The 24,109-nt window shown below is 34.8% G+C and overlaps 2 protein-coding genes, 1 long non-coding RNA gene and 1 pseudogene across 4 annotated transcripts in view; all 4 read left to right on the top strand.

Annotated features, from left to right (window-relative positions):
- The window catches only part of LOC109080508 (tumor suppressor candidate 2-like), a 3,201-nt gene extending 785 nt beyond the window's left edge, over positions 1 to 2,416 (top strand). For both annotated transcript variants that reach the window (XM_042726583.1, XM_042726584.1), the window contains exons 2-4: positions 208 to 419; positions 1,201 to 1,321; positions 1,900 to 2,416. In XM_042726583.1, the coding sequence (XP_042582517.1) occupies positions 271 to 419; positions 1,201 to 1,321; positions 1,900 to 1,965 (336 nt within the window). In that variant the 5' untranslated portion in view covers positions 208 to 270 and the 3' untranslated portion in view covers positions 1,966 to 2,416. The remainder of the gene's footprint in view (positions 1 to 207; positions 420 to 1,200; positions 1,322 to 1,899) is intronic.
- Positions 2,417 to 5,584: 3,168 nt separating this feature from the next.
- LOC109080507 (hyaluronidase-2-like) lies at positions 5,585 to 12,581 on the top strand. Its single transcript, XM_042726582.1, has 4 exons — positions 5,585 to 5,852; positions 7,446 to 8,411; positions 10,861 to 10,984; positions 11,733 to 12,581. Exons 2-4 carry the CDS (start codon positions 7,470 to 7,472, stop codon positions 12,098 to 12,100), a joined length of 1,434 nt encoding a protein of 477 aa, XP_042582516.1. The 5' UTR covers positions 5,585 to 5,852; positions 7,446 to 7,469; the 3' UTR covers positions 12,101 to 12,581.
- A 2,516-nt stretch (positions 12,582 to 15,097) lies between these two features.
- Positions 15,098 to 19,496, top strand: LOC109080505 (annotated as a pseudogene).
- A 972-nt stretch (positions 19,497 to 20,468) lies between these two features.
- Positions 20,469 to 24,109, top strand: part of LOC122137713 — a 38,439-nt gene continuing 34,798 nt past the window's right edge. Inside the window, exon 1 of the long non-coding RNA XR_006155058.1 lies at positions 20,469 to 20,648. This is a non-coding gene — a long non-coding RNA (uncharacterized LOC122137713). The remainder of the gene's footprint in view (positions 20,649 to 24,109) is intronic.

Genomic DNA, 24,109 nt, shown 5'->3' with positions numbered 1-24,109 from the left:
TTTACTCTCATCTGGTGCTTGGTGAGTGTTCATTTTGGACCTTGCCTCCAGGTATTACAGACTATAAAAAGACCTGACCACAGGTTCTTGCTCAGAGCTCAGAGAGCTAGTTCAGCCGCAGCAGTGCTATGAAGCCACACATGCCCAGATGCATTTCCGTGTGTTGTCTTTAAGGCAGAAGTCTGTAACATGCTCTCTGTTTTCCAGGACTGAACTGACGTGATCAGCTGGCTGCTCCACCTCCTCTACAGTAATGCGTTGTCAATAAAAATGGGAGGCAGTGGATCCAAAACCAAAGGAGTCTGGCCTTTTAGCAACTCAGGAGCTGGAGGAGAAGCTCCCGGTGAGGTCAACGAACAGTGTTTAGCACGTCTACGAGGCTCCAAGAACACAACACCATTTGTCTTTACAAGGAGAAGGTAATGTTCAAGTCGAAAAACCTTTAAGATCTGAGAGCTGTTTAGTTTAGTGTGGTCAGTTCTTGGTGGTTTGGTCCATGTGAAGTCATTCTCGTGTCAAGAACACATCATTTTTCACCTCAAAACCAAGAAGATATATTTTGTTTATAGAACGACACATTCTTTGCTTAATTCATAATAATATAACTTAATAAATCTTAACTCTTATCATTCAACACCATTGAGAAAAACGGTATTTACAAAGACAACAGTGCATTTCAGTCATTCTCTGTTTGTGAGAAAGTGTGCTCTAATTTAATAATGCCAGAATCATTCATACTTACATGCATAAATAAATATTTCATTTAATTTAGGGAATAAATATTTAATTTATCTAACACACATACTTAGTGTACACTTCAATTTTTGCACATAATATACCTGTACATACAAAACTGCCTGTTGTAATATAACTGCACATACAATTGTCAATTTGTATATTGTCATTCCTTGCCTACTTATTTGTATTTTTTTGTATTTTTTATTCTTTTATGATGTGTTTTTTGTTGTGTCGCCATCATTCTGTTGCACTGCAGAGCTTCTGTCACGAAAACAAATTCCTCGTATGTGTAAACATACCTGGCAAAAAAGCTCATTCTGATTCTGATTTAAAAAATTAATTCAGACTTCACATTATGTGTACATTGTAAATTCTTAAGAATTTCTTCGTTTTTTAAGAGGGGTGAAATGAGACCTGTATGTGTTTTTGTGATATTCATCCAGCTGCTGTTTGTTGTTGCAGCTCCTTGTATTTTGATGAAGATGGAGATCTGGCTCATGAATTTTACGAGGAGACTGTGGTGACCAAGAACGGCAGAAAGAAAGCTAAACTGAAGAGAATTCAGAAAAATCTTATACCTCAGGTGAGAGATACATGGAATTAGTTTAGTGCAAATTGACAGGATCAACTCAGGAAATCATTTGAAATTTAAACGGAATGTTTATCATTTATAATGATTAAGACATTCGATTTGATGTGAAAACCCATGATTTGCTACTTGATTTTTCTAGTCAGTAGCACATGAAATTATCATTTATATTTAGCTTTAAAGTAATAGAAAGACACCACATAAAATAAAATGTGTATCTGCTAAAAATAGGCTTGTAGCCTAAAAAACATTGACTACAAGCCTATTTTGTATTGTATTATTTATATATTAATCTCTTATCTAAACATTTATTTATTTATGTATATTTTTCTATTCATTTATTCATTATCTCTTATTTTAACATTTAATTTACCTTCAATCATTCATTATTTTAATAGGCTATATGTTACTGTTCTCCTATTATTTATAAACAAACATATTTTTTGTTTGCTTGTTCCTGGTGTCTTATGGAAACATTTCACTTGCCCTAAATCACATAATTTAGTTTTAGAGCACTTTTTTTTTTTTTTATTCAAATTTTTTACAATATTTTTTATATTTCATGTCTACAGGGAATCATTAAGTTGGATCACCCACGAATCCGCGTCGACTTCCCTGTCATCCTGTGTGAAATATAAGCACACAGACTCTGTGGGAAGTGTCACAATCACCCTAGACTTCCTTCCACCTTCGGTGTTCTTCTGAGAGGATTCTGTTACGACAGCGAGGGTGTTCTGCCCTTCACGTGGCTTTGACCAAAAACATGAATCATATTTTCTGATTTGTATTTTGGTGTATAGACAGCAGACATACAGTGTGTTGTCTTCTGTGATCTACAGAAAGGAATGCATGTGCAATGAGAGCGTGTGTGAGTTTGGAGCAGTGCAGGGATTGTACAGAAATCACTTGTGTTTGTTGATGTCGACCAACTGCAGTGTGTGTTTATCGTCGTATTGTATATTATAAAATTCTGTTGTATCAAAGTCTGACTCTGTTTGTTGGGTTGCAACCCACGTCTGCACTTTCTTCTCATTTATTATACAGTAAATTATGAGTTGATATACTTGAATAAAACCATTTAGCAGATTACACAGTAGAAATTATTTATGTAACTCAACATAAATGTTCATAATAAAATAAAAAGACAGTCACAGTCCATTTTACATCCATAATGTTAAGGTGAAACTAAATATTCCGTGAGAAAAGATAGTGCTGAAAAACAAATAGTCAATAGAATATTTTAATGCATCTGTATCAGCTGATATTCGATATTTAGTTGTGGTTATTTAACACTGTTAGATATAATCTTTAGCAAATTTCAAAATATCTATTTTTTTCAAACAGTACATAGTGTTGTGAACAGTGGTATTTTAGTATCACTGATATACTATTGCAGTTTTTTATCATATTTAATTAGATTTTATTTTCTGTTTTCATTTGAATTTTAGTTAAAGTTTTAGTGCTTTTGTTGTGTTTTTGTCATTTTTATTGCTTTGTTTAATGTCTGTATAGTAAACCAATTTACACCAAACAAGATGAGAAATGTTAAGCTGAAATAAAATGTTTTTTAACATCTTTTTTATTTTATTATTTTATTTTCAAGTAATGAAAATGTGGTTTTAGTTACAAGCTTGACAATTCACAAGTTTTAAGCACTTTGTTTTTATTTATTTAAAATAAATAATTATTATTTATTATAAACATTGTGGACATTAATAATTATAATTTATAGTCATTATTCATTCATTCAATAGTATGGAATTTTCATCTATGCTATTTATCAGTTTTTGTCTCTTGTCAGAATACAACACAATATAGTTGTAATACAACAGAAAAATATTTATAATTTTAAAATCATTTATTTTGGACCCTTTTTCTCTGGGTTGTGAATTGAAAACGCTCTCTCATTTTTAGTTTGTTTTGGCTGTGGGTTCTGTAGTTCGCCTGGCACCGGAGATCTGGGTGTGGTAGATGGTGAAATGTCAGAGGTTAAGCTGTTTTCAATGTTTCCTCGCTTCTTTGAAGTTCACCGCTGGGAGGCTTTCACTCCCGTACAGTGGCTTGATCTCCATCGACATGAGATAGACTCTTTATCAGAACCAGCCAGGCCCTCAAAGGTAGGTTTCATTAGAAACAGATGCCTGTCTCGATGAAAATGACTTCACTGGGAATGTTTGTCCCACCCATGTGAATGAAATACAGGAAGCTCCAACAGGATGCCATGTCTGCGCACAATCATTGACACTGATAAGAGAGAATAAGCTTGGAGGGTTTATGAGAGAATGAGTGATGAGACATGTGAAGGTTACAGCGGCCTTCGGGGGCTTCTGCGTGTGTAAAGTACTGTAAAAGGAACAGATAACCCAAAATTATAATTCTGTAATCGTCACCTCACCCTCTAATGCTTCAAATGTACATGACAGGGCCATAGACACGGCCATAGACAATTAAGGGGACAAGACACAAATAGCTAAATTATCAATCAAATTAAAGTAGGGAGGGCTTACCCCAAACAGACTGATTCCAGAAAAAGACAGTAATATACTGAGAGGAATGACAGTAATATCCAAAGATGCAAATTACTCAACTTTTTTTCTCAAATGCCAATTTTGAATTGAAAATATGGTTTCATTTATGTGATTCATGCAATTCCTAACTGAATGTAATGAAGCAAGAAATGTAGGCGTTTCCTACATATTAGGCACTGCTAACCAAAAAGTGCATGTGTGGATGTTTTCAAATATTAGCAAATAGTTCAAAATAATTGGCATACTTCTCAACTATTTATATACAATGGTGAAGGAAATTCTATGTCTAATTCTAGTTGGGATGTAGGTTAATCATTTAAAAAAATGTAGGTGTGCGTGTATATATATTAGTATATAAAGCTACTCCTGTTCGCTTGTTGAATGATTTTACTTAAGGAAAGGCATTTTTCAAAAATCTCATAAGCTGCCGGTTGACCTTTGACCCAAAGGGTGTGCTATGGGAGTGTCTTAATGGAGTGATAATACAGGGGATCCGCCTTCTCCGATCTCTCCTAGCACTCGAGGATGCGAGTTAGCCATTTTTGGGAGGCGGGTGTGATGGGTGTGTGTGTGTCCAGTTCCTCTCATATTGTTAAAGCTTCCTGGTGCTGCCTAGTTGGAAGAAACGGTGAGGTAAAACCCCAAGAATGGGGAGAAAAGGAAAAGGCCCGAGGAAGGAAGTGGCCCTCTCTCTTTCATGAACAGGAACACACACATGCACTGACAGAGGCGACACATGAGTCAGCAGAATATGCAGGAACGGCGGAACAGGATCTCTGCAGGTCATATTCAGAAAGGAACTACTTGAAAGACGCCTAATGCTACTCTGATTTCATATTCATCATGTGCATCAATTTCAGTGAATCCATACTATTATTATTGCCAACACAGTTTTATAGACAAAACCTAATACCTGATATGGCTAAACATCAAAATTAATTTAACCTTACATTCATATTACAGTTATGTGATGGAAGAGAAACTGAAATAAAAAATGAATTTATTAAAAAAATTAACTTTTTTTCAAAACTAGCTTAAAGGGTAAAGTGTTTATATTATTTTCAAAATATTATAAATATAATATTATATAATATTATAAATTATATTAATATATTTTTTTGAAAAATAAAATATATATATATATTTATTTCTTTTTTAGGATCATTATATATATATCCAAAGCATTACCTTATTACCTTATTTATAGATTTATCTGTTTGGTGTTAACAGTGAGCATGTTCTTTTAGACTTTTGTACCTTTTTTGTGTTTTTATTACGCCCTCACTTTAAAAATTAATTAATAAATAAAAAACTTTATTTATTTTACTGTTTTATTTTTTTACGTAATTGTATAGTGTTGAATATTTAGGTTTCAATAAAAAAGTGCATGTATAATGTTAATGTTTATTTATTTTTGATTTATGTTTTTTACCGTTTTATTACTTAATAGCTAAATATTTGTATAATTATTCATATTTAGATTTCAACGAATGTACATGTTAATGCTGATTCAATGAAAACGTCTATTTTGCAGTTGTTTTTCTTTTTATGTAGTTTTTTTTTTAATATGTACATGATTGAAATTTTAAAGTTTAAAGTTTAATATTTAGATCTGAATGAAAAGGTGCATGTATAATGTTTTTTGGACCCGCAGTTACTACGTCTATCATTTGCATAAAGAAAAAACACGCCCCCAGTGAGCTGGTAATAAAACCACGCCCCCTTCACGGAATCAATGAAACTTATAAAAGCGGTGCTTTGAAGTTGTTGCTCTGACGCAAAGATAAAAGCGTCTCCGATGAAGAGTTTGAGAAGATTGACAGCTCAGACCTCACGCGACATCAGTCCGCCTGATCTCAAGTCTTTATGAATGGAGGAACCCTCGCGAAAGTCTCTCTGTAGGAGGCAACAGGCGACGTGGTAACAGCAATTATTTACATCGCAACCACAGGATGGAGTTATTTATGTGGGATTGAATGTTATGTTTAATGTCAAAGGTGAGTTGTTTCCATTAAAAAGTTGTTTTGTTGCTCTATTAAATAAGTTGCACAGGCTGATGTAGGTTTTTAATTGTATTAAACAGTTTAATTGCACTACGCTGGTAGCCTGTACACTTAGAAAAAAGATACAAAGGCTGTCACTGGGGCGGTACCTTTTCAAAAGGGACACTTTTGTACACTTTAGGTACTTATATGTATCTTTAAGGTACCAATATGGACTTTTTAGGTACAAAGGTGTGCCTTTTGAAAAGGTACCGTCCCAGTGACAGCTTTTGTACCTTTTTTTCTGAGTGTATGTACCATAGTACTACCACTATAAGTTGCATGCAAATACTGTGAATTTCAGGACCATGGTATATAAAGTATTGTAGTTTTACATTTTATTTCTCAGATGTTGATCTTTAATAGCGCTGGAAATTTAATGGGTTCTCAGTAATGTTTTATTTAAACATAATCAAACAATGCAATAGGAGAAACACATAAATGTGTCAAATGTCAACAAAGAGTAAGAATGTTAAGCTATTAGATAATGTGGAGAGTGGAAGAATTTAACAAATTATATCTCATATAATATCTTATATCTGAGTAACTAGCAGGAGATTTAAGCTAAATCTCCCATTTGCTCCTCATTTAATCCTGTTACTGTATGAGATACAATTGATATCAAAGAATTTTGGTAATTTTTGCTTATACTGTCCCATGGTTCAGTAAGATCAGTGTCTGATCAGGCCATTCTGCCTTCAGCTGGAATATCATCATACAGTTGACAGAATGATATATTGTGTAGAAATTTTGCTTTTATGTAAACAAATACTTAAATACTTAAAAACAGATTATTAGGGCTTCCTGCAAATGTTTATGTGCATAAAAACATATTACTTATTATTACAATTAATTTTCATATATTTTCATATATTAAATATTTATTTACTTTTATAATATTTTATTTAATATTAAATTCAGTAATTGGGGAATTACCATAACACTGGGTTTTTATAATTTTTATAATATTAAGCAACTTTATTTCAAATATAAACTCACTTCCAAGTCATAATATCTTTGATTAATTTATCTGGGAATGATTGTTATTTTTAATGTCAAAGGTAAGATATTTCATGAAAAAAATTTTTTTTTCTCATGATTGTTGCTCTATGGATAATGTCAACAGGATGATGTTGGTTTTTAAGTGTTTTAAACACTTTTACACTCCCAAAACGTTCTATGGCACATTGGTGCCACAATAACACTTGATTTTTTTATTGTTATTATTATTATTATATAATTTTAGAATATTAACCAACTTTGTTTCAAATAAGAACTTAACTCCAAGTAATAATATCATTGATTTATTTTTCTGGGAATTATTATTTTTAATGTCAAAGCTGAGTTATTTCCTCCAAGTCATGTGTTGTTGATTTAAAACCGACTGCCGTATTACATTTGCTTCAGTAATTATGTTTCCTCCGTGAAAGATTTTTCCTTATTGCTTCCTTTCTGAATGAACACTGATACCAGAAAGATATCAGATATCAAAATTATGCTCCTAATGGACTGTAACACACAATATGTTTTTTTTTTATTTTATTTCAGCAGAAGTGAAGGCCTGTTTTGTGAATGACTGAAGTCATGGCTTACTGGATCCAGCTTCATTGGAGAATCTGGTTGTTGGTTCCACTGGCTCTGGATCATCTCACTCTTGCTGAAGATCCGAAGCCTACCAGATGGCCTCTTTACCCTCAGAAGCCTGTGGTTCTGGTCTGGAACGCCCCAACAGAAGACTGCAGGCCTTGGCACAACGTCCACCTCCAGCTCGATCAGTTTCAGATCGTAGCCTCTCCGAATGAAAGCTTCACCGAGCAGAACCTCACCATGTTCTACAAAGACCGCCTGGGCCTGTATCCACACTTTGAGGACAGAGTGGCTGTCAACGGTGGACTACCGCAGCTCGCCAGCCTCACGCACCACCGAGAGAAGATGCCGGAGGGGATTGCGAAGTACATTCATGACCCGTCTGCACGAGGCCTGGCCGTGATCGACTGGGATGAATGGCGTCCGATTTGGATACGGAATTCGGATGCCAAAATCATTTACAAGACCCACTCACAGCACTTAGTGGCCCAGAAATACCCAGGCTGGACTCAAACCAAGATAAATAAAGTAGCCCAGCAGGAGTTTGAGATGTCCAGCCGTAAATTCATGCAGGAGACATTACGGCTGGCCAAAAGCTTGCGTCCAAACCAGCTTTGGGGCTTCTACCTCTTTCCTGACTGCTATAACCACGACTACCGTCGCAGTCTGGAGAACTACACGGGACGCTGCCCGGATGTGGAGGTGGCCAGGAACGACCAGCTGAAGTGGCTGTGGACTGAAAGCACGGCTCTGTTTCCATCCGTATACATGAAGTCCGTGCTGCGTTCATCATCCTCCGGTCGCCGGTTCGTCCGAAACCGGGTGAAGGAGGGAATGAGATTGGCATCGGTAGGAGAGGGATTGGCACGTCCTGTTTTTGTCTACAGCCGCCCTACGTACGACGATGAGCTGGAACTGCTGACAGAGGTGGGTTTGTAGAAATGCGCTTGATATGTAGTAACAAAAAACACAATTTCAACTTATTGGGATTTAGCGAAGTTTCGCCCTCCCTTAGTTACTGTTGGTAACTTAGACAAGCTTTACAGAACTTCATATAGGAATGAATTGAGGATTCTGTAAAATTCTGCAGAACCACCAAAATTGGTAAACATTTATTGCATGTTATTCTTATGTAGGCTAGAATTAAGTCCAGAATTGCTAAGCATATTTATTAGGCAATTTATTCTTTAATAAACTTCTATGATGAAAACACATGTCAGATTATCTGAGAATTTAAGCTAAATTTTCCATTTCCTCTTCATTTAATCCCATTACTGATTTTTGTGAAGAGTGTGATCGTAGAACTGCTAAAAATGGTATAATTTGTTGGATTATACTCTTAATATTATACTAATAATCCGAGTCAGTGTGAAAATGAAAGAAAATGAAGTTAGTCATTTTGATTTCTGACTTTGCAGATTAAAATATCATTGCAGATTAAAGTTAAGATGACTTCTTGTCAAATTTGAGTTTTGTTTGAGACACTTTTGTGATGGAGAAACATCTAAGACTGTAGCAAAACTTTCCATGTGATCTTCATTTAATCCCAATGCTCAAATAATGAACTGAAGATTTATTTATTTATTTATTACTATATGTGTAGGATGGAATTACATTTTTTAGTATTTGTAGCTTTTAAAAATAAATTAAATTACTCTGTGTAGCGTTATATGCAAATGAATTAACATGAGTAATTTTACATTTATTTAGCTAAATGTATTACTATTACAATAATTACTATCCATGTAAAAATATTTTATATGTAATACTACCTAATACATTTAGAATGTAAATTTATTTAAATGTAGGGGGTTTTATTTGTGTTCTAAAATGTTCAGAGTTTTGTAAAACCTTATGGGAACAACATTTTACCATAGTTTTAGATCAAGTCTGGGAAAGTACATTTAAAGCTATCCAAAGATACAGACTCTCATAGATTTATAGCAAAAGCTTGTCTGATAGTATTGTGGATGGCGATGGTTGCTAAGGTAGCAGAGTCTTGTAACATTTGTAAGGCAGGGCTTAGCAAATAGACAATAAAGTATATGTAAATTGCTCCATATGACCCACAGCTAAACTTTGACATGTAACAGAATGTGTGGAAATGAAGTTGACCTTAAAGGACGAAATATTCCATTCAGCTGTCAGTGACTCTCCGGTCTGTTTGTTCAAAGGCCAGCAACATTTTCTGAGTGTCTGCAAATAAGTCTTCTATTGTTTATATTAGAGAAGTTCACATGCATAACTGTGTTTTTGTCTCCATAAAGGTCTTAAGGTTTTATGCAGCCAAAAAACAACAAAAAAAAATTCTAACTATCTTTAAAGCAAGATATATTCATAAAGATTTTAAGTTTATAGGACTTAAAGGTGAAGGTTTTGTTTTTATTTTTTGCCTTTTTTTTTTTTGCCTTTATTATGATAGGACAGTGTAGAGGAGAAAAGAAGTGGAGTGGGAGAGAGAGAGAGAGAGAGAGGACAGTGGGAATGGGAAAGGTCCTTGAGCTGGGATTCGAACTCGGGACACCCTTAACGCAAAAGTGTCACATGTTCGCGCACTGGCCAATAGGCTATCTGTGCCCTTTTTTTTTTTTTTTGTAAAAATACTTTCTTCCATCTCCGTTCTAACTACATGATTCATCCAGAAATGTGAATCTGTGGTGTTTTAATAACATTGCTGTGTTTAATCCACCATCATGACCGGCCCTGCAATTTTAGTGAAGATTAAAGCGAATGTATGTGGTCTTTTTGTGGTTTATCACAAAACTTTTCCTTACATAACCATCATCTCGGTGAAGCTAGCTGAACAAACTCAGAGTTTTAGAGTAGGTTTAGAGTCCACAGAACCAAACAAATCCAGCAGGGGAGTGGCTTCACTGCATCAGATATATGTCACTTTGCTCACAGCTAATTGGTCCAGTTTGGGTTTGTGATCTCTAAACCAGAATAAAACCTACTCAGGAGCAGGGTAGCCTTGTAGCTTAAGTTACCATGGTGACGAAACCCGCTCAAAACCAGCCCACCTTCTTGAGCCCAAAACCCAGAGTTTGCTCAAACTAAATGCAAACTTACCTGGGTAAAAAACAAAACCGGCTTTATGCTCTTTATCTTTGTTTATGACCATACTTTTTACTACATTTACAAGAGTTTAACCATTCAGGAGAACAGGAAGGGTGCTGGTCACGCTTACAGTGCCACCACCCACCACACCACACCAGCTGATTTCCTACTTTATTTCCACTGTTTAAGTTGCTGATACAAAAATTTCCCTATTCACTATGTTGGACCTTAACACACAGCTTTCAAAAGGAGCTAAATGAGCTAAATGTTTGTTTTTGTTAAATTTGTAAAAATGATTCCTTTATTTGTGTCTGTGCAGATGGATTTGGTGTCCACCATTGGAGAAAGTGTGGCGCTGGGTGCAGCTGGTATCGTTTTGTGGGGTGATGCTGCTTATGCCAGCAGCAGTGTAAGCATTCACACACCACATTATATCAGAAATAGTGCTTGTTAAGGGGTTTCTACTGATGCTAGTTCTAATAATAATAATTATTGGTGCTTTATATTGATCATATTAACCATATAAAGCCTACTGTATTATATATGATACTGCATTATATTTGATGCAATCTAGATTGATGGTTTATACTTTTTGTAGCAATTGTTTTGTTTAATTGTACAAACATCCACCTTCAGCTCATGCTTCATGTGTCTGTTTGCTGTGAAATCTTTACAGATTTTTATAAAGTAAATGTAATAATGACTTTTGTTTTATTTCAAGATGAACATTTACCGGACTGAAGTGACTTAGATTTACTTGATTATCCATACATATTGCACTGCAATATGTTTTCAAACCAGAGAGCTTTGATCAAAAAAAACCACTATGCATTTAAATATCATCGTACTAAGGCATTTTATTAAGTGACAGCTTATATTTATGTGCAAACTGCTATACTTTAATAACATTCTCACTGATTTACTTAACAAGCTATCAAAACTTCATCTTACCTTTTGACCTTATAAAAAACAACATCTGAAAAATGTTTTTGTTCCAAAAAAAATACTTTTTTGACTTGTTTCATGTCAGGTATTTAAAAAAACACCTTAGCAACAGCATAGCAACATACTAAAGTGCCTACAACACTCTAGCATATCCACTCAAAACAATTAAAACCTAATATTAATTTACATAACTTCCTCCTCTTCATCATTCACACCATTCATTCCATTCTTAACAATCACAACCAGTACCCACTGGGCCACAACCGTCCTCAAACCTCCTCAACGTCTCCACAGCAGCCGAGCAGTGCAGTCGCTTCCTATGCAGTTCCCACGGCCGCTGTCTGCGCAGACATCCTGACACGGACACGTATCTGCATCTTGACCCACAGACGCACACGATAGTAGGCGAGGGGAGTGAACTGCGCGTGAAGGGAGACGTGAGCGTGGAAGAGCAGCGGCGGATGAGCAAAGACTTCCAGTGCCAGTGTTTCAGTGGGTATCAGGGCGAGAGATGTGACCTCGAGGACCCTCTTCAGCAGCGAGGAGACGGACATGCATTGAAAGCATTATGGATTTACCTTCTCACTCCATTACTGCTGCATTTACTGACCTGAGCACACGCCATAGACACTTGAACTCGTTTTCTTGCTTATGAAATGCTTGGCTGGTCAGTGCGCTCCAAATGCTGTTGTGAAAAGGTCCTTCGCTTTCATGAAGTCATGAGGGTGAGCTTGAAATCGAAATTTATACAGGAAACTCAGAGTTCCTTGGAGTTTAAATAAGCACTTTTGTTTGTTGTCACACGTTACTCACACAACATTTGAGCCAGATGTAGGATATTGTGCAACAGGAAAATCTAATCAAGATTTATGACTAACTGAGTAGTGGATTCATTCAGAAGAAGTCTTTGCTTGAGTCACTGTTAAAACAGTTTGAACTGGTGCACAATCTTGTTTTGAGTGTAGATTTGAGAAGTGACTATAAAGGGTAGGCTGCGAACGTCATATGTAGTAAAGCAAATACACATGTATGATTTGAATAGGATCTGAGTCTTAAAGGAACAGTAATGTTAAAAATGAAAATTGTCATTATTTACTCAGTATTACATCCTTTTTAATTTAAGTCTTTTCCTGAATGACTTCAGAAGACTTGGAATATTGTACGTGAGCTGTGTGAATTACTTTTAATAGTTGTTAAAGGAATAGTTCACACAAAAAAGAAAATTTGCTGAAAATGCGCTTACTGTCAGGTCATCCAAGATGTAGATGAATTTGTTTACTTATCAGAGCAGATTTGGACAAATGTAGCATTACATCACTTGCTCACCAAAAGATCCTCTGCAGTGAATGGGTGCCGTCAGAACGAGAGTCCAAACAGCTGATAAAAACATCACAATAATCCACAAGTAATCCACACCACTCCAGTACATCAATTAACGTCTTGTGAAGCCAAAAGCTGCTTGTTTGTAAGAAACAAATCAATCACTAAGATGTTTTAACTTTGAACCATGCTTCTTTTCATCTATGCATATTTCTCTCCTGATTCAGGACTCGTATTTTAGCCAAAGTTCCAACAAATCCATCATAGGGTGACCAGACGTCCCGAAAAATTCGGGACAGTCCCGAAATCTAAACTGTTGTCCCGAATCCCGAATCGGGCCCTAATTGTCCCGAAAATTATACTAAAGCAAAATCTTGAGTAGTTATTGTCTGAAAAACATTAAAAACTGTCTGCGGAGGTTGAGTCGTCCTGCAACCAGCCCCCGCCGGCTGCTCATTGGCTGCAGCATCTTTTTCCTAAGTTCTAAAAAAATACCATAGGCGGCTAGGTGCGAATTTAGATATGCATTGATAAGCTAATTTTCATTCATTCCGTTGGCATGGCTGGTGTGGCAGACTAAAGACTAATGACAGACTGTTGATCTTTGAATAAATATATGTTTGGTTCAGGTTTGAAATTCATTATCTTTTATTATAGGCTGCGCAGTCTAATAACCCCCCCCCCCCCACCCCCCCCCGTCACGAATTTCAGCCAATCTCATCTGGTCACCCTAATCCATCAAGATGTTTTTATCACAAACTAACTTGGTTAAAGGTTGTTGATTATGTACACTACTTGTAAATGATTGTTTTTGTCAGCTGTTTGGACTCTCATTCCGACGGCACCCATCCATTTATGAATAAGTGATGTAATGATAATTTTCTTTAAATATGTTCTGGTGAAGAAACAAACTCATCTACATCCTGGATGGCCTGAGGGTGAGTACATTTAAAGAAACTTTTCATTTTTGGGTGAACTAGTCCTTTAAAATGAGACTACTAGTGCTGGAAGTGTGGATGCATGTCATGCAATGTTGCTTATGTTGGCTGACTTAAGTTTGAATCTGGCTTGTGTGTCATTTCCTGATCACAACCCCTGTTTCCCATCCTGTCCCGTTTTAAAAAGACAAAAAATCCTAAATAAATAGCTAAAGAAGATACTACTAAAGAACTGATGGTTATTTATATCCTGTTATTTAAAACGTATTTGGCAACTTTGGACAATATCCTCTTTTTTACTGTTTCATGGACTAATTTAACTGTTGCCAAATCAGCTTATATTTTTAGGCACATTTTTTGCTTCGTTCAGCGTCTCTGTCAGTGTTGTAACAGTGGTCGTTATGTTATGAGAGTTATGAGACAGCGCTTACATTCATACAGTATGTGAAAAGGCACTGAACTGTAAGAGAAGCATTTGCATTATATCTTTAAATTGCCAACACAATTGTGACATTATTGTGAATTAGATTTTCTGAAATTGTTATGCATAAAGAAACCATTCTATATTTGACTGAAATGATTTCTGCATTTGATTAAAAAAATTGACTGGTAATATTGCGCATTCATTTCATTCATTCATTCATTTTTGTTCATTTCTTTTCACATTTGTTGTCTCAAACAGATTTTGTCCAGTAACCATTCAGTGTTTCTCAGTTACTGTAAGTTTTTCTGAGGAAAAAAGAACTAACTAAATGGAGGAAACGTATGAGACAACAAACCTTGGATCTGCTCAGCACAAGGACCAACCCAAATTACAGGGTTTACAAACCAAGAAAGTTATATTAGTTGCTTTTAACTCTCTGAGCTTTTACTCAAAATAGAATCAGAAGCAATATGAAATATGGTGTGTCTTGTTAATCTTTAATCACGCTAGAAATGACTTCAGATGCTTTGCATGCAGCTTTAAGGTGTTACGCACAAAAGTAACTTTCTGTTCCCCATTTGTTCATTTTAGCTCTTTGCATGTATAAAGGATGTTTTCTGACTATCAAGATAAGAGATCTGATAATCAAAGTCATTATTTTGAAACGTTGTTACCTACATATCAAGCAAATTTCCTTTAAAACAATGACATTTAGAGCAGTTTTTCAATAAAAAGTAAAAAACCGTAGTACAATAAATAAGATATTACTGAATAAAGGTCTATAATAAAATTAGTTATTTTAAAGATAAAGCTTCCTGAGTGAATTTATAATAATTTTTAATAGAAGTTCACGCGTCCTGTGTGAATGTCTCGGCTCTCCTCTTTAGACCCTGCCCCCTCTTTCCTATTGGTTAGACAGGAGATGTTCTGTTTTTGACAAGAGAGGGTAAAGACCATAGGTCACGACTCATGGGTAACTGAAACCATTTGTTATTTCGTGAGTGATTCGTAAAGATTTACTGGATCAGTAAGTACGATTTATGTTTAGATGATATGAACGCGTGTATTTCATCACGTAAACGACGTGAGTCGTGTCTACATTCTCGGTGTCTGTCGGTTTTGTTGCATAAAGTCACAGTTCCTCTTTTTAACACATCCGAAATATAAACAACAAAATGCATTTCATGATAATTCTTCTAATAATCATCAACATCTAAACTTATTTAGTCAGATCTTGACAGTGTTGTGTGTGTATTTAAATTCACGTTTTGTGTAAGAATTACCTTGGTAGCCAAAACTAACATAAAAGTACCATGGTAATACCATGTTTTTTGGTTGTGTTACACTTCCCTTACAAAAAAGGGCTGATAGTAATACTATGGTACTTTTAAATCATTGTACTACAATTCATGTAAAAAGATTTTTATTTGGATATTTGGACTAACTTTACCATGTAACAGTATCAACAAAGATGTAATATTCATATATCACGACATTAATATGATACTCTCAGATACTTCAAAGTACTAAATATTATGAAAATTACCATCATGACTGTGTACAAAACTCTATGGTATTACCATGGCAACATGTCAAAAATGTTAAATAATAATGTTAAAAATTTTCACTTTGTAAGTATCCCTACCTGCCTCTGTTTCACTGTGAAATGAAAAATCATGTACGTTAATAAAGTCACGTTTCAAGGGAAAGGTCTGCTCACCACACACACACTTAATGTAGTGCTTCCTGAAGTGCATGATTATTATGGATAATGAGTTGTTCAGGATAAAGTATACCTTTGTTCAAAAAAATTACCTCTCATCATTGAAATTACCTTTTGAAATTAGACTGTATCTCAGCTTCATTTCCATTTAAATAGCCTCTGCTCTTGTGACATCACATGTGGAGCTGGATGCTAAACGCTCTGCGTTCTGGTCGTTGCAGGTCCAACGTGTCACCTTTTCCAGGAATGGATGGGCTTGGACATGGGTCGTGTCCTCTGGTGGTGTTCGCCATCTGTTTTCGTATGTTCTGGGCCATCCTGTGACCAGGCCTTCATGGGAGACAGCATCACTATCTTCTACTCAGATGAGTTGGGAGAGTATCCTTACTATGCTATTGGCGGTGAACCAGTGTAAGGAGGTGTTCCTCAAAACGCCAGCCTGCACCAGCACCTCTGGAAGGCCGATGACAACCTGAGGACTGACATCCCAGATATGGGATTTCACGGGCTTGCTGTCATCGACTGGGAAAAGTGAAGGCCGCTGTGGGAACGTAAGGAAGTCTACTGGAATGGCTCCAGGGCTTTAGTGAAAGCCAAACATCCTACTCGGAAGCCGCCGGATCAGATAGAAAAGGAAGTGGTGAGGGGTTAATTCTAGGATGCTTCATGGGCTTCATGGAGGAGATGTTAAAACTGGGCCGTAGAGAGCGTCCTGGAGGGTTATGGGGGTTTTATGGCTTCCCCTGCTGCTATAATTATCAGTACAAGATGTATACAGGTGAGTGTCCTGCTCTGGAGATCAAGAGGAATGATAAACTGGTCTGGCTGTGGAATGTCAGCTTGGCCCTGTACCCTGATATCTATCTGGATCTTGGGGCTCTGGGGTCACGAGCCGCAAGGTTTAATTTGGTTTTGTTTGTGTATGTTTTTTTTTGTTTTGTTTTATTGTATGTTTTAGCCGTGATTCCCATTCACATCCATTATAAGACTGACAGACTGCAACGGTTTGAGTTAAAAATCTCAGTTTGTGTTCTACTGAAGAAACAAAGTCGTCAACTACATCTTGGATGCCCTGGGGGTAAGCAGATAAACATCAAATTTTCATGTTTTGGGTGAACTATCCCTTTAAAATGAACTGAAATAAAATAAAATAAAAAACTTTTTTTTTTTTTTCAAGGCAAAATTTCTCAATTTACTTTAGTTTAACTTGATGTATTAAATAACTTAAACTGAAATAAAAAATAATATTTATAATAAAAAATAATTTAATATATTAAAAAATAAATTATATGCAGAAACTACATAAAATGACAAAAACACCATAAAATTACTAAAAATATAATATATAAAATATTATAAAAAAACAAATTCAAAATATTATATCTATTAAAATAGTATCTCAATGATACTGAAATAACATTGGGTAGTAAAAATATATGAAATATATTCAAATATGCCATTTTTGACTGGAATGAAAATTAGGCTTAAATTCAATATGTTGTCTAACCTGAATATATAAGGTCTATACATATTTTGATATTCAAGTGATTATTATCATGTTTGTTGATTATGATCTACCTGGCAATAAAAAAGGCCTGTTCACACCAACAAGGATAACTATAACAATAACTAAACTATATTGTTCTGTTTATTATAAGCACATGTGCAGTTTGGTCACATGCTGCTTTAAATGCTTATGCTTTTTAAACTCCGAATTCTGATTGGTTTAAATTAAAGGTTTAAAATATGTTATTTAACAAAAATGGTTTGTGTCCCTCATATGTGTTTTCAGGAGGACTTGGTGCACACTATCGGTGAGAGTGTCACTCTAGGAGCTGCTGGTGTCGTGCTGTGGGGAGATGGAAACTACTCTCAAACGAAGGTTGGAGTGATGTTGATTATTACACAAATGCCCTCATACACTTCTGATAATTGTATATTAGTGGTTGGCTAGAAAGCTGAAGTGCATTATGCACTGACAAGCTGTTTTCAGATCTGAAAAAATGACTCCTAGGGAAACTGGCGTCAAGTCATTCTCAGGTGAACATGAACAAAAGCCGGTAAACAAGCACATATCTTTTTAATATATACAAAATAATTCTAGTTCAGTCAACTCTGACCTCCAAGTTAACTTAGTTTGACCAGTAAAGGATATAATTGTCACAGATTCATGTCCTTTTAAAAAAATATAAAACCTGAAATTAAATAAAATGTAAAAATATGATGAATAGCTTCAACTTAAACAACTTGAAATAATTATATTTTTACCTCAAATAAATGTTTATGTTGGACTGCTAAAATAATTAAAACTGAAACAAACTGAAAGAAGCTAAAGCAAAATAGAAATATTAGGAACAAAAACTAATAAAATGACAAAAGCATGTAACAAAACTACTAAGACTTAAACTAAAATGAAAACTGTTGATATAAAAATAAAAACTAATTCACAATATTGATAAATACTGTGATAATATGTAAATATGACTAAAATAACACTCCAAAAAAATCTAACTTAAGTTAAACAGAAAAGCTACATGGTTTGCAGTGTTATAAGAAGATTTATTATCAATAGAATTTATTTATAACTTATTATTTATACAAAACAGAAACAATGGAGTACACATAGATTTATATCTGATAAATAATTAAATTGTTTCATAAATGTAAGATCTCTAGACATTGGAATGAATAATTATAAAAGTTATATTCAAATTATATTAAATTCACATCAGGTGCTAATTTTCAGCATATTATGCACTAATGTATTTTTCAAAACATTCAGTTATTTTGGGAAATTGGCTTAATATGGTGTAACATGCTTTTGTTTGCTTGTTTTATGCTTGACCATATATGAAAAATAGATTTATATAAATTACATAAACTATAAACTAAATGATTAAATTACATATTATTAAAATTTAAATAATTAAATATAAATAAATGATTATTTGTAATGAACTATTTAAAGAATTAAAAATAAAATAAAAAACTGACCAGTTGCCTACAGTAAGATACATGCGTTCTTGTCTTATAAATGTATATAATTTTTAACTTCCACATATAAATTGTATACATAAACCACATACACTCACACACATAAACACACTAAATGGCCATGGCTTGTCTCCTCTGTGCAGAAGGCCTGTGTAGTGGTTCGGGACTACCTGGACGACACTCTTGGCTGATACATTGTGTTAATGTGACAGAGGGTGGTGTTTCTCTGCAGCCAGACCCTGTGCTCGTCCAAGAGCTGGTGTATCAGGAGAGACCCGAGCGGCACGGCCTACCTGCATCTGGACCCAGCTGAATGGTCCATCATTCCCAGAACGAAGCTGCCTGGGCCTGTGAGCAGGGGTCCGTCTTATGTAGCCCACAGGAGGTTCAGGACGGCTGAAGGAGAAACAAGTGGATTCACAGCCAGCTTTAGGTTCCAGTGTTTCCCAGGCTGGGAAGGAGAACAGTGTCGGAAACCAGTGCCTGTAGAGTGTTTACATGACAGAAATGACTAGAAGACTGCTGGGGTTAAAGCTCAGGGTGGTTCATCTGAAGCTGAACAACACATTACCATTGTAGACTTGACTTTACAGGGTGATTGTGCCTTTAACAAATGTGTCTTTAAAGTGTGTACTAAATGACTATGCTTCCGTGCTTGCTAGCTAAACTTTGTAAAATACACAAAACAAACTCAAAACCCTGATAACACAAAAAATACTAAAAAAACCTAATAATAAAAAACTTATAAATCAAATTCATTAATAAAAACAACAAAAAATGAAATCATTGAAATCTCATGGATTAAACTATTCTGACAAATTGTGTTATAAAAATAGGTCTACTTTTTTTCTTGTTTTCCATTATGATTGCATTTTTATACTTTTTTTTTTTGCATTAAAAATGCCTGTTATACAGTTATGCATGCATGGTTATGAATTATTTAATTTACTGAAAAAAAAAAAAAAACTCAAACAGAAAAGCCTGTGAGGCTCAAACAATAGTGTTAAAATCAGGTTTAAGTTTTTGGTTTAAGCCAATGTTTATATGCAAACAGAAATGTTACATCAGAGCCGCTTTGTTGCCTTTCACACTGTGTAAGCATCATTCAGATCAGCTTTATCTGATACCATCTTTGTAGTGTGAAAGTGGATAGATGAACCAAAAAAAAAAATACAAAAAAATAAAGTTAGATTTTAAATGCAGATTTAGGATCCAAATATCATAATATCTTTGATGTCAGTTAGATTTTAAATGCAGAACTTTCTAGAAATGTAAATCAAAGATCAAAATGAAGTTAAGCTGATAAAATGAAGTTTAGTTGCTTTTATTCCACGTGTGTTGGATTTTAGCTCATTTAAAAGCTAGAATACTCCTCTTAATTTTACAAAATCCACGTTTAGCAGATATATGCGTTTAAATTATTTAAAAAAAAATTTTTTTGAGCATTTAAAATACACTTACTTTCCTGGGAAAACAAACAACGCATACTTTTCTTGCATTCAGGTATATGCGGATTTTATCCAATAAAACGCTCTCTAGATTTAGCATGCCCCGCCTACTAACACCACCTGACGTGGCTAGCAAATATAGTTCAGGGATTAAAAAGTTTGCTGAGACCTTCGATATATCCTGCCCAAACTGTTCTGTTCCAATAGTAAAAAGAAATACATCAGTTTAGGGATGAAAAGTAAATTAACTGAAGAAAACTGTGAGGAACAATACAAAATTTGAGGAAAATCAATACTATTCAGATTTGTATGAAGGTAAGAGGACGGTTTTGTTGGACATTTGCTGTTCAGCCCTGTCACTGTAAGCGAAAAGCAACACAAAATTACAAAAACAACTCCAAAGGTCCACTAAAATAAATGCTAACATCCAGTTCAAACCTTTGTATAATATGTAGAGATGGCATGTTGCTTTGCTGTTTTTTGGCCTAACTGTCAAAGCACATGAAAGACTGACTTTACTCATTAACTGTCTGGGCTAGAAACCCTCAGGTAACTCAGTGAAACTTAGCATGAATCACGATGGCTTTGATCTAGAAATGACTTTGCATTTTGCAATTCTTCTATTTGAACTATCCGAAATGGCATGTTGCTTTGCTGTTTTTTGGCCTAACTGTCAAAGATGGTCTTTAGAAATGACTTTGTTTTGTGTAATTCTTCGATTTGTTCAGTGGAAATCGTCGGCTTCATTATGCATTTAACCTTGTACTATGAATATTCCTGTTGCTTATACTGTTGATAATTCCATTGAAATCATGATTCCATTCCAATGTTTTAGACATGTCAATTATGTAGATGTATTTCTCTTACAAAATGTATTGTTGGGAGACCATGATACAGTGATGGTATGGGATGGTAAAACTATGATAATTCATGGTACTGAACAACAACATGGTAACTTACATGCTACCCCAAGGCACTGCAATAGTCCATGTCCAAAATACCATGGTACTGCCATGGTATTTTACTTTCTTGTAAGTGTTGTGAACAGACTTGGATATGAAGAGTGAAAAGAAAAGGAAATCTTTGCAGTCACAGATGTAATCTCCTCATCGTTATTGCATTGTCTTAGAGAAAATGGAAATCATTTTAAGCTTTTGGGTTTGACCTTTATAGAGGTCAGAGAGACCTAGCACACTATTAAGGGGGTATTTTCCAGTTTAAATAAGTAACAGAAGATGACTCCAATCAGCAATTTGAACAAAATAATTGAATTTTTAGAATTTGGTGTCCTAATCTAAGTAAACTGGATGTAACTAAATGTAAAAGTTGATTTGGTAATTGGAAAATTGGAAAGCTAATCTGAATCTTTATGAAAAAGATTTTTATGCCATTTTTGATTTTTCATATTTGGTGCATAGAGACATCCAAAACTGTCCACTGTTCAGTCTTTCTATTTGCCATTTCTTTGTAATTATTTGTGAAATTTGCCAGCAATTTCTGAGTGAATTTTTATTAGTGTGTATTTAAATAATTGTTTAAATATATTTATATTTGTAGTGTATGCAAATCTGTATAGCTCTATTTGACTAATTGTTAGGATATCTTAAATGGGCTGCTTTTAGGTTTAACCTAAACTAATAAACTTTTGGTTGTTGAATGACCAGTTGAATAATCATCCATTGCAAGCCATCCATAGAACATCTATACTTATTTTTATGAAATCAGACTCAAGTGAGACTTTTATTTAGTTAAACTACTGAATCCAATTGTCCTTTTCATGGTTGATTGCCAGTAAAAAAAAAAAAGTCACATTAGACAAAACCTACAAAAATCACTGATTAAGAGAAGAAAAACTTTACATTTCGGTCATTCTGGTCTGTGGCAGCGGTGAGAGAATTACCCGTGCGCCGCTCATGAGATAAGGTAAACAAAGGCCGTTAAATTTAGGCTCACTTCCATTCCCCCAGAAATGATTGCATTGACCCAAAGTCACACATTTAGACAGATAAGCAGCCGCAGAGGATGATAATAGACGTCCCTTTGCAACTTTTGTGTTTTATCGGTCTCCAGCCTGGAACAGCGGTCCCTTAAGACAGTTCGCCAACGTCTGAGAGACAGCGAGTGTGTCTGCTAAAATCTCTTCATCTGGTCAGTTTTTATCAGTCAACTTATGAAGTAATTCAGATTTTGTTATGTTTTTGAAACAAGTCTCTTCTGCTCACCAAGGCTGCATTTATTTAAAATAGGGACTATTGTTACAATTTAAAAATAACTCTTTTCCATTTAAATATATATATATCATTGAATATCATTATTATAAATGTAGGTTATTCCTGTGATCGAAGCTGAATTTTCAGCATCATTACTCCAGTCTTCACATGATCCTAAAGAAATCATTCTAAAATGCTGATTTGAAAAACATTTCTTATTGTTGTCAATGTTAAAACAGTTGTGCTGCTTCATATTATTGTGGGAACAATGATATACTACTATTCAGATGTTTTTTTTTTTTAAGAAATTATTACTTTTATTCAACAAGGATGCATTAAATTGACCAAAAGTGTCAGTAAAGGCATCTATAATGTTACAAATGATTATATTTGAAGTTGTTGTTCAGTAAACTTTCTATTCATCAAAATATTCTGAAAAAAATATTCTTTAAAAATATTAAAGAACTATTATTAATAGACCACCAAAAGTACTTTTGAGCAGCAAATCAGCATATTGATTTCTGAAGGATCATGTGACACTGAAGACTGGAGAAATGATGCTGAAAATTCAGCTTTGCAAATTGCGTCACAGAAATAACTTACATTTTACAAAATATTCAAATAGAAAACAGTTCTTTTAAATTGAAATAATATTTCACAATATTACAGTTTTTTTTTTTTTTTTTTACTGTATTTTTAATCTAATAAATACAGCCTTGTTGAGCATACAAGACTTCAGAAACATAGAAAATCTTAAAAGCATCTGTAATCCTGTGCATGCATTTCAGGTGAATTTTTTTAAATTGGCATTAAAAACAATAACAACTTTTCCAGTTCAACAGCATTGCAAGCTTCACCGTTAATTAAAGCTGTTGTAGGTTTCAGATACCCATCTAACCATTGCCAGACACCCAACTCCGTTTTTCTGCTTCTGTTCCTCTCATCTATTTTCTTTGGTGTCGTGACCTGAGTCCCGTCCTCGGTCATGCTTTCCATTCCCCTGCTGTTTGGTGGTCTGGCGAGTGCCGGCATCATCTCACTCACTCACCGCTTTTTAATAAGCGCTTCGTCATGGACGGCCTCTGTCCTTCAGAAAGAGTGGGCACACTGATCGCGTGTGAGGGGACTCTGTATTTGATTTTGAGCCAGACTTGCTTTACTCTTCAGTCATGGCTGCCTATCTTTTCACTTTATTTTGATTTTTGGAGTTGTAGACCTTTTGGAGATGAGTGTTAATAGAAAATGCTCTTGGGAGGATGTGTTTGCATTGCCCTTATCATTTGTACTTCACCTCACATTATGTCAAGATATTCAATAAACAGGTTTGATGTTGTTAATTCCAGTGTATCTTGTAAGCAAATAATGAATAATGACTTGAATTTCAGCCAGTTTATCACACTAAGTTATAGTATCTAAATTTAAGATTTATGCATTTGAATTGGATATTCAATTTCCATCCATTAGGATTACACAGTTTTAAACAATCTAAAAAAAATAAAACTAATGTAGTGCATATTTATAAGTCATAAATGAAACGGGTTAGAAGCTGCACTCAAAAAATAAATA

Source organism: Cyprinus carpio, chromosome B6 (genome assembly GCF_018340385.1).
Source record: "Cyprinus carpio isolate SPL01 chromosome B6, ASM1834038v1, whole genome shotgun sequence".
NCBI lineage: Eukaryota > Metazoa > Chordata > Actinopteri > Cypriniformes > Cyprinidae > Cyprinus > Cyprinus carpio.
Note: the sequence above shows the minus strand (reverse complement) of the source record. Positions and strands in the feature narration are given on the sequence as shown.

Coding starts and splice junctions, on each gene's coding strand:
- LOC109080507 (XM_042726582.1), top strand. CDS start 7,470: ATGACTGAAGTCATGGCTTACTGGATCCAGCTTCATTGGAGAATCTGG. Junction 8,412..10,860: donor AGCTGGAACTGCTGACAGAG/GTGGGTTTGTAG, acceptor GTGTCTGTGCAG/ATGGATTTGGTGTCCACCAT. Junction 10,985..11,732: donor ACCACATTATATCAGAAATA/GTGCTTGTTAAG, acceptor AATCACAACCAG/TACCCACTGGGCCACAACCG.